Consider the following 10,364-nt stretch of genomic DNA (forward strand, 5'->3'; position numbering starts at 1 on the left):
GGGTTCCATTGCACAGTAGCAGATTCCGGGGGAACAGTGCATCCCAGGTGCCCTGAACATCATTTTGCAATGACGAGATATCACCGTCGGGGCTTCATGTCCCTCCCGAGGTCCCGTCGACTTTGAAAATGTATCGTTCGGTGCCAGTGGACGATGCAACACAGACCGCCAGTCGTGCCACTTGTCCACCGAATACCATCCTGGTTGTCTTGATAGCAGCACCTAAGCGGAGTAAGTAGCAGCCCATAAGTGCCGGGAGATCCTAAATGCTACCATAGTGTGAGGTGACAGGGCGTGCGCCAGGGGTTGTATTACTTACAAAACCATACCTGGACATGTGGGTAAGGAGACACCAGCAACAGCCACATCCTCGCTGCATGCTTTCTGCTATGCCTTACCCTCGTGGCAACTTCAAGTTGAAGGTTTTGCTTTCACTTCACGCAGCTATTGATGACGAGCAACTTGTTAACAGCCGACTCTCATCAATCAGACAGGTCCATCGGGATGCGTTGCGCAAAGGGCGTGCCAACAGTTTACTGTCTGATTAAACTGGCCGCACCGCCACATACGACAAGCAATCCGGGGAGCGCATACAAATGCTTGTTCTTTTGAAATGAGATCAGCCGCCTCCGATATCCGATCGTGGGCTCGAGCGGCATCTCCGCCGGTCTGTGACATCTGGACCCCTGCCCCGCTCCCGAGGTCAAGCCGGATAGCAGGTAGCCATCTGCACCTAGGTACGCTCACCTGACACACACACGATGACACCAGGCGAGTGATAAGGCCAGCGGCAATTCCAAGGCACAAAGAAGGAATACCTGCTCACACGGAGATCGTGCTCCAACTTGGAAGGTGGTTCAGGTTGCATCTGTCTGTATCCGGCCTCCTTCGAAGTTTTGCGGATCCGAAGTTCATCTAATCCTTGTTTCTCGCGTCCGACCGACCGGTTTGTAGGCAGAATTGTCCGCGGTATAGGCATGCTTAGTTCCCCTGGGACTTTTATCTCCTCAGATGAGTGCAGCTACACTTGGCATGTTGTATGCTAAGGCATGAGCCGCTCTGCTGGGACAGTAAAGATCACGATGTCTCCATCACCCTCATGGACGGTGGCCTTGTGTATATAATGGTCCATGATCCCATGTGTTCTGGAGTGGGCATTTTTATCGACAGCACTCACCTCGCAGCTCTTCATTCGCTTACAACATTTTCTGTCCCCTTTCTTGCATCTTGTCACCGATAATCTGTCTTGACAGTCACAATGAAGTTCACTCCCATTATCACGGCTGCTCTGTGTGCTGAGGCCGTTATCGGTGCACGATTCACCGAGCAGCGTCGTGAGAGGCGTGAAGCTCGTCAGCTTGCTCGGCGATCTTCCACTGGGGCCACCCGTTCCTCTCAGCCGTTGATTACCTCTGAACCTATTGAGGGAGTAACCAACGAGACCAACGCTGAGTACTCTAGCAACTGGGCGGGTGCGGTCCTGATCTCAACGGGCTTTACCCAGGTGACAGGTACCGTCACCGTCCCCACGCTCACTGGGAGCTCCAGCAGCAGCGTTGAGTCTGCGGGTTCTGCCGTAAGTCATTGAATTCATAAGCCGTAAAAGATTGTACTGACAGAGGTCCAAATAGTGGGTCGGTATCGACGGAGACACTTGCCAGACTGCAATTCTCCAGACGGGAATTGACTGGTACGTTGATGGCTCCAGTGTGTCCTATGATGCCTGGTATGAGTGGTACCCGGACTATGCGTGTAAGTCATGAGATCTTTGAACTTTGAGAGGTTGTGAGGTTCTAAGACGGTACTAGACACCTTCTCCGGAATCACCATCTCCGCTGGTGACTCCATCAAGATGACAGTCACGGCCACTTCCAAGACTTCCGGCACTGCTGTCATCCAAAACCTGACTACTGGAAAGACTGTGACGCAGACTTTCACTAATGTGGCCGATGGCGATCTGTGCGAGACCAATGCCGAATGGATCGTCGAGGATTTCTCGGAATGCAGCTCCGCCAATAGCTGCACCCTGGTGCCGTTTGCAGACTTTGGCACGGTCTCTTTCACGGGCGCATCGGCTGTCAAGAGCGGCACCACTGTTGGCGTCACTGGAGCCACGATAATTGACATCAAACAGAACAACGAGGTTTTGACTGACTGCTCTGCTTCTTCATCGACCGTTTCTTGTACATACACTGGTTAGAGGGATCTGAGTGCAGCAGTTCTGATCTGAGTGTTGCTGTTCTGATCTGAGAACGTTTATCTTTCTTTGTGGGAGACGAGGAGGGCCTCCCAGTTGTTGGCACAGGGTCTCGATCCTGTTTCACATTAGCACTACTTGAACCAATGATATTCAAACTTGTTGGCTACATCTGCGCACTTGCTCATCTTGATCACGTCGGGAAACATCAGTCGTGGCCGAGAACGCGGCCCTGGGCCGGGCCTTTGTTTTGTGGCCTGCCGCACAATGAAGAAATGGGTTGGCCAAGACCAATCGTCAAATGGTTGGTTGAAATGCAGGCCCAAAGAAGGACACGGCAAAGAAAAGTGTTGACTTGGCCTCTTTGCTGACCGGGTCGCAAGGATTCAGATGGCGCCAGAGTAGGGGCATATCATGTTGGCCGAGGCCATTTCCGAGCCACCCAGAACAATGAATAAGGTCCCGAGGGTCCGCCCCCACCGGTGATTTCTCAATCTCAGAATGTGCTCACATTTCAATAAAAGGGAGGACTATTTCCACGAGTAAATCGCCAGGACAATTCCTCCATGTGATCGTCATTCCTGACACTCCTTACCTGCATTTTGGTCTACCACAAGCCCCACGAAGGTGGCATCCACTCCTTTTTACACCAAACAGGATCTATTATCGCTATGCTTCGGCTTCCCACAATCCTTACGGCTTTGTCCACATGTGTTAATGCACTGTCGCTCTCTCCATCTGGAGCCGTCAAAGTCACACCCCATGATGCATTTAGTTCGACTATCGGTGTCCACGGCTGCAAGATTGACGTGAACCGCATGGCTTATTGGCCCTACTGGCCAGACTGCTCAGGCATGTGCATCAAACTCACACACGGCTCCCGTTCTCGTACCGTGCTTCATTTGGACGTCTCGGGTGGAGCTCATGATATTTCTTTCGACACGTACCAGTACCTAGCATACGGCACTTCCGCGACGGCATCGCCCGCCCTTCTGAACCCTGATGCCGGCGGGGCACTCGATGTGGACTACGAGGTCGTTGACATGAAGGAATGTGCAGACATCATCACGTCTGACACCGGCAAGATGTCTTTCATGGCGCTGAGTCCTAATCAGGTCAACAAGTGTATTGCCGAGGGTGATAATTGGGTGGCCGAAAACTACGAACTGAGGAACATCAATGACTCTCAATGCCAATACGGAATAGATGAGTCCTGCACACTTGACTCCGTCACGGGCACGGCGACGTGTCCTTCGGGAACTGGCGCGAAAGTTGCCTCGTTGACCCCAGCGCAGCCTGTCATAGATCTTCGGTACCCATGTGGAGTGGAAGCCATCGCCGGTCAGGCTCCGCCTGCTGCCCAGGATTGTGCTACTGAAACGAAGGCGGCTATTTCTTGAATTTGGAGTTTTCATGTCAACTTAATTAGCGACACTAGGAACACATGTTTACTGGTTGAATCAGAAACAAGGAAATTCTAGGCTGTACATCTATTTCTTATTTCAAAAACGCAATTGAAAGGACTTTAAGATCAGAAATTTACCACAGTGCACACTGTGATCTTTAATCTCCAATGACAAACTAGAATGGATCTTGAGGTACGCAAAGAATTCAGCGTCAGATGCCGAAGTCGCGGTCCATATCCTCCAAGCCCCGGCCGCTCTCAAAACCGTGAATAATGATGTATATCTCCTTGCGGGGATTTTGGAGCTGCGAGGCGACCTCAGTCTTGCCCAATTGTAAGCTTGCAGTAGTGGCTACCAATGCGATCGTTATCGCCGGTCCGAGCGGAACGGCTGTCGAACGATCGATCCTGACACTATTGCCGATCTGGACGAAGTACCAGTAATTCCTCAGCGCGTTGAGCGCCCTCGTGAGTTTCTCCTCCGGCGTTCCATTCACTAGACATGGCCAGTATGAGAAGGGGACGCACTCCAGCCGCGGAAGATGGTGGTATTTCGCCTCACGGCATGTACCCTCTAGTTGTCGCCGGAATTCTTCTGCGGCGCAAATGGTAGTCTCAGAGAGTTTGGAGAGGTCTGCGGAAGCCAAACTTGTTGTAATGAAGTTGTTGGACTCCTCGATCAGTTCGGCACGCTTGTTCAGTATTGCGGGAATAGTGTCCTCAGCCACGCAGAGCGGGCAATCGCAATTGAAGCCGTAGGAGAACAAATGCTCTCGGCGTTGAGTGCATGTATTGTCTGGATCACAGTATGACAGGAAGATTTGCTTGACAAAGGCTCCGAGTCCGTTTGGATGCTTGTCAGTTTGATCGGCAGCCCATCGATCAGGTAGCCACTGTCTCCTGTAAACCATGCCTACGCCACCTCGACCGTCACGGTGGCTGCCATCGCTGAAAGCACAGAACTGGGCGTGTTCGTCGACGCTGGAGATGTTGGAATCCGCATCTCTCGCAGACTGGATTGCTTGAGCGGCTTCTGATCGGATGACCACCTTGCCTACCTCGAGGTCGTCGATGAGGATTGGGAGTTCCTCCATTTTGGACAACTACGCAGCCATGTCGAGTCGGAGGCTGGCGCAGGTCATGGCGCTCTTTTTGCTGATTGAGGGATGCGGGAAGCTAACCTCTCCAAGGACGTCGAAGAACTGACTTGTGGTGTCCCTTGACGTTTGCGCTCAGGTCGAGTGCAAGCTTGGGTAATTCGGACGACCTGGCTGGCGGGGTAGGAAACCCTGTGTGGGGCAGGAACTCTCCTGTCGAAGTGAAGGCAACTTTACGTTGTGTCCTGAAGTCTGGCTTTCGTTTGTTTGTTTGTTTGTTTGTTCGTTCGTGCTCTGGCCAGTCTCATTCACTGAGGGTGTGATCGCTTCAACGAACCACTGCAGCCAGGAAGGTGGGTATACAGATGAAGTCCTGCGTTTGCGGAAGCCCTCCCGTTTCAAACAATTTTGAGCACAAAAGTTGCCGGTTTTGCAAACGACAGAAGACGGAGGCGTAGTACAATCTCATTAATGCAGGTGCTGGAGACAGGAGGCAGTGCCATCAATCAAGGCTCGGCGTCTTGGGGCGTCCATTCGGCCACAGTGGGGCCGTTCTTTAAGACCAGGACTTACTTTAACGTGTCACGAGGAGCGGTTCAAAACAGAACTGTACTTTGAATGTGAGCTGGGCATTCCATTGGAGCCCGCAACTGTGCATCGGCAGCGACAGGGACTCGTTGAGGTGAGAGCACCGAAAGGGTGCTGTAAGGTCTCGCCTCTGTCCCTACCCTAGGGATGTCATGATCATTGGGTCTTCAGTGGCTTGAAGGGGGTCAAATACGCGAAGGTCCCTCATTCTACGCAATTGATTGATGCTTTTCTGCTGGCGGTTTGCGAGAATGGGGCTTGGTGCTCGGCCAAGTCACAGCTGCGACAAGTGAATGTGCTTGCGACCAGGCATGGGAAACCATAACTACCTAGGTACCTAGGTACATAAGGGCTTATGCCAGGGAAACAACAACGTGTCAACGACCGCCTGGTGTAGTTGAACACTTCAGCCTACCGCTAACTTGGGGACTCTGTTTCGTCGTGCAGGGGCCCCAGTTAGAACGGACTGACTCTGGGTTCAAAGCCCGTTGTGGTCACTTTCCAGCCAGGGAATTTTTGTTTTTTTGCCCAATTGTGTCTAATTTGTTGGTGGTCATTTCAGCTTAGCATCTCACCTGTTGCTGGTCTGATCTCCTCCTCCCTCAGCCTAGAATAGCTACTTCTACTAAGCTTAGCAAACAGAGGCTACTTTATTTTTAAGGACTTAGATGCTTCAAAAGCCTAGTTGTAATTCTTGCTCAATTTGAGCCCCGCATGCCTCATTAGAGATCTCGACCAGTTCTACTCTGTGGAAATGCTCTCATCCACTGCCGCTTCTGCTAACTCTGCAGAAGGTGTCACGGAATCGAGTGTATAGTGTAGTAGAATTAAGTTGATTGATTTAGGAGAGAAGTTCTTCTAAGTAGGGCTTACTTATTTTATATACTTTCTATACTTAAAATATATTTATAAGTATAATTTAACTATTTTTTTATTATTCCTTTTTAATTACTTTACTTTTATAATATTATTATTTATTTTATATTTATTATTATTTAAAGTAACTTTATTAATTATTTTTTAAAAATAAGTTTTATAATTATTTTTTAAAATATTTCTTATAAATTAATAAAAAAAGTTTATATATTTATATTTTATATTTTATATTTTTAAATTTAATATTTTTAAATTTAATATTTTTATATTTATTATAATTTTTATTTATATATTTATTTATTTTTACTTAATATTTTATATTAATAACTTTTATAAACTTTTTTATAATAATATATATTTATAAACTATTAAAATAATTAACTATATAATTAATTATTATAATCTTTTAATAAGTTTAATTTATTAATATTAATTAAATAATTAAACTTTTTAAATATTATTATAAATAATTATTTAAATTAAAAGGTAGGATATAATATAAAGAAAATTATAATATAGTTAAAGCTTTAAAGAAAAAGATAAAAATAAGATTAATAACCTCTAATCTATAGTTTATAATTTGAATCAGACTTTGTTTGTTAGTTATAGGTCGATCAGGACGCAATCAGAACATTTCCGGGGCTCAAGGGTGCAGGAATAGCCTCACTGTGAGATACCGGACAGTGCCGACACGCAAATCCCTCTTGTCCAGTTGCAGCTTACCCTGCGCAAAAGGCTCCGCCTTGCCACTGTTTCATCCTGCCAAACGGCTCTCGACGCACTGCATCGTGGGTGCAACAATCATGACGCTAGGCAAACTGTGACAAGAACTCAGCAATCATACGGCACGACTGAAGGACACCCTTGTCGATCACAGTCTCTGCCTAATTCGTGTTACGCTGTCTTAGACCCCAAGCCAACCAGGATCACAATCGCTGGTAAAGGATCTTACGCCTGCCATATGTATGGTCTGCCTTGCTCAAGCACTAATACCGAGGTACTACATATATGGGTTCAGTTAGAAGGCTTAGGTACTTAGTATCACATTGGAAATCTATCCAAATTTAGAGTCAATGTGCAAAACGAGCGCATTGGTTGCGCCAAACAGAAAATTAAATGCCCCAATTATCGAATCAAATGCTAGGAATTTGTTCAAAGTGGTATGTGATGTGCATGTCCGAAGGCGCAGTGGACCCAAGCCGCTGCACTATGACGCTGGTTGAGTTGTGCTGAATGCTGTGTAACTGATGTGTCTCTGTCGGTGCTTGGCCCCCATGCTTACTGCCTGACTGCCCGGATCAGCTCAGGCCTCGTCTGAGCAAGTGATAGTTATAAGAGATGACATTTGGAAATTAGAGGTGCTGTATCAACTTATCTCGCTTGTTATTTGGATTCATCTCGGACATTGTATAGTCTGTATGAACTTCTTCTCTGGACGTCATAATGGCAGGACTCGAATCTTCATTACAAGATCTCACATTTCCGACACCTGAAAATACTGTGGGTCAGAACACAAGGCAGATTAGTCGTCCTCACTACCCCGATCAGACCAGGGATCCAACACCTTCCATACCATCAGATATATCTGGTAGGGTTCAATGCTCGATTGGTGATCAAGGCACGCGGTACAGTGTATCATCCCGATCTTCGGCGCGACAACAGCTGCGCAGCTCGGGGTCGGCATCCTTCGTGAGCCATGGGAGCCAAAGCCGCGACTCGTTGCCACTGCCACCCTGTGGAGAGACCTCTGCTCCCCTCCACTCCTGCCGCAAAGGGTGGTGGAAGGAGCTGCTTTGTGGGTTATTGAGCGTGGCATTCCTATTCAGTGTCATCATCACGCTGAGCAATATAAACGGATTGCTACTCTCTTCGTGGACGTCTCGAATTGCCCTTCAACCAAATACTGTGATTTCCGCCTTGTCCACATTGGGCAAGGCGGCAATGATGCTGCCCGTGGGTGAAAGTATCAGTCAGTTGAAATGGTTACATGCAGTAAGAAAAACAGCAAGGTTAGTCCCTATGTTCTGCCACATTGCCTTTGGCATTCGCTGATCAAAACAGACCAGAGCACATGCAAACCTTCGACGATGCTAGTCGTGGGCCATTAGGCTCTGCAGCCTTCTTTTGGGCAGGGAGAAAGTACGGCTCCTTGGGCTTTCTGACCTACGTTGGTTGCGCTCTCACAATCGCTGCGGTGGCGCTTGATCCGTTTGCTCAGCAGATCATCTCTTTTCCGTCCAGGCAAACGGAGGTAGCTGGAAATGCGTACGTGAAGAGGTCTCAGGTGTATGACTATGGTTGGCAGGGCGCATACGATCCAGGTAAGTGGGCAGCGGACTGCACTGATGATGGCTTCTTGGCAAGTCTGTCATCAAGATTTCTCTTCTGACTTTCTTTTTTGTTCCCGAATTAGAGATCACACGTGACCCACTGCTGTCCCAGGCAGCCATTTCCGGCGTGTTCGACCAAGTGTATTCCCCTCCCTTTTCTTGCTCGGTATCGAACTGCAGTTTCCCAGACCTCACTACGCTAGGAATCTGCTCACACTGCACCGACGTCACGAATGATACGTCGAGGTCTTGCGAGCAGTATGTATCGGCAACACCGCTTTGGGGCCCTTCACATCGTTGCAATTTCACGACTCCATCCGGCTTCGAGCTGGGTGCCTTGGACGCCATCATCCAGTCCGGGGTGAGTTCCAATACGAAGGTAAACACAAGCCTCAGCATGGCAGACTCGACTGTCAACACGACTACCGTCATGCATCTTGGCCTTGTCTTGTTCAGCCAGACCCAGTGGGGTGCTGACCACGGATACGATCCACAATGGATGAACGCTCTGCAGGCATATGAGTGCAAGTTTTCGCTCTGTGCACATCGTTTGTCTGAATGGGCCATAATCAACGGCACTCTGCAGCCTGGCAAGAGGACCATGTTCCCGTTCACCCTGGTCTCAGCAGAGGATGACAAATACGGCGGACATTCAACGCTTTCAGTCCCAGATGGCAACGATTTCCCTGGGAATAATACCTTTGTTACAAACTTCATAGACCAAAGGGACATTTTCAACGCGCTCTTCAACGTTTTGGCTGCATCGACTCCGAGGAGCGGGCTTGAGTTTGGTATGACTGTCGAAAATGCATTACTCCAGGTCCTGTATACCAGACCGAATGTCACGGAGACTCTGCAGAACATGGCCACCGGAATATCGAATCTGATGATGTCTGGTCCCAATTCGGAGGTTGTCAACGGGACAGCCTATATTGACGAGACCTACATCCAAATCAATTGGCCGTGGCTAACTCTATCCGTTGTTCTTGAAGCAATGATGGGCGCATTGCTGGCTACTACGGTCTACCACACGCACAGAACCGGTCAAAACATTTGGAAATCGTCTCTAATGCCCTTGATTGAAGGTGATTACTTGCGCTACACGGGCAAGGTTACGACAATTCTTACGGCGGCGGATTCCGACCGGGACAGTCTGGAGATGGCATGAACCTTTAAGCGCGATGGATTGACGCTTCCGTGCACCCTGAGAAGCTCGGTCATGGGGTATTATAGATTTCTCAATATATGTAGTTGAGAGTATTTTACAAGGCGCACATGGGGCGATGACTGGATTAGTGCTTGGGTCACAGCTCTATTGAGGAGAAATAAGGTCCAAAGAAGAACGATAGTCAGGAAAAGGCAATCGATGAGTCGATACTGGTCAGCGTCTAACGACCTTTTTTCCTTGTTCGCAGCCCGCGTCACTCGGACCTCACCTAATACCAATCACTGCAAAGACACCGCATACCAGCATCGCATACATCGCGGGTGTCTCAGCAGGCATTGGTGAAAAGGGAATATGCATTCTACGAACTCAAACTAACCTTAAGTGTGACCCCAGGTGAAGCGCTGTCTCGGAAAAACAGAGTTAGCCCCCCCCCCTATTTTATTACCCCTACAAAAATTTACAAACTTATTTCACACACCCTTTAGACCTACTCTCTAAGCCTACTCTCTAAATTTACTTATAAAATTAACCCTTTAAATCTATTTTAAAAAAATTAATTACATTTTTTTATACTTATAATTTATATAATTTTAAGTAAAATAACATTTTTTAATTTTATTTTAAAGAAAAAATGAATAGAAATATATATATAAAGTGAGTGTATAAATTTTTGTAGGGGTAATAAAACAGGGGGTGGCTAACT

At 47.9% G+C, this 10,364-nt stretch overlaps 4 protein-coding genes across 4 annotated transcripts; 3 read left to right on the forward strand and 1 right to left on the reverse strand.

The window, feature by feature from the left end:
- Positions 1-1,258: 1,258 nt before the first annotated feature.
- KVR01_010476 (uncharacterized protein) lies at positions 1,259-2,200 on the forward strand (the record flags this gene model as incomplete). Its single annotated transcript, XM_044789143.1, has 4 exons — positions 1,259-1,334; positions 1,431-1,576; positions 1,632-1,752; positions 1,809-2,200. 4 exons carry the CDS (start codon positions 1,259-1,261, stop codon positions 2,198-2,200), a joined length of 735 nt encoding a protein of 244 aa, XP_044640635.1.
- Positions 2,201-2,728: 528 nt separating this feature from the next.
- On the forward strand, positions 2,729-3,684 carry KVR01_010379 (uncharacterized protein). The gene has a single exon (XM_044786224.1). The coding sequence runs from the start codon at positions 2,869-2,871 to the stop codon at positions 3,595-3,597; it is 729 nt and encodes a 242-aa protein (XP_044640538.1). The 5' UTR covers positions 2,729-2,868; the 3' UTR covers positions 3,598-3,684.
- A 130-nt stretch (positions 3,685-3,814) lies between these two features.
- On the reverse strand, positions 3,815-4,696 carry KVR01_010578 (uncharacterized protein; the record flags this gene model as incomplete). Its single annotated transcript, XM_044784711.1, has 2 exons — positions 3,815-4,098; positions 4,174-4,696. The coding sequence occupies 2 exons, from the start codon at positions 4,694-4,696 to the stop codon at positions 3,815-3,817; spliced, it is 807 nt and encodes a 268-aa protein (XP_044640737.1).
- A 2,910-nt stretch (positions 4,697-7,606) lies between these two features.
- KVR01_010382 (uncharacterized protein) lies at positions 7,607-9,661 on the forward strand (the record flags this gene model as incomplete). The annotated part of the gene is made up of 3 exons (XM_044781608.1): positions 7,607-8,172; positions 8,225-8,484; positions 8,577-9,661. 3 exons carry the CDS (start codon positions 7,607-7,609, stop codon positions 9,659-9,661), a joined length of 1,911 nt encoding a protein of 636 aa, XP_044640541.1.
- Between the last annotated feature and the right edge of the window lie 703 nt (positions 9,662-10,364).

This window comes from Diaporthe batatas, assembly GCF_019321695.1.
Source record: "Diaporthe batatas strain CRI 302-4 chromosome Unknown Contig00013, whole genome shotgun sequence".
NCBI lineage: Eukaryota > Fungi > Ascomycota > Sordariomycetes > Diaporthales > Diaporthaceae > Diaporthe > Diaporthe batatas.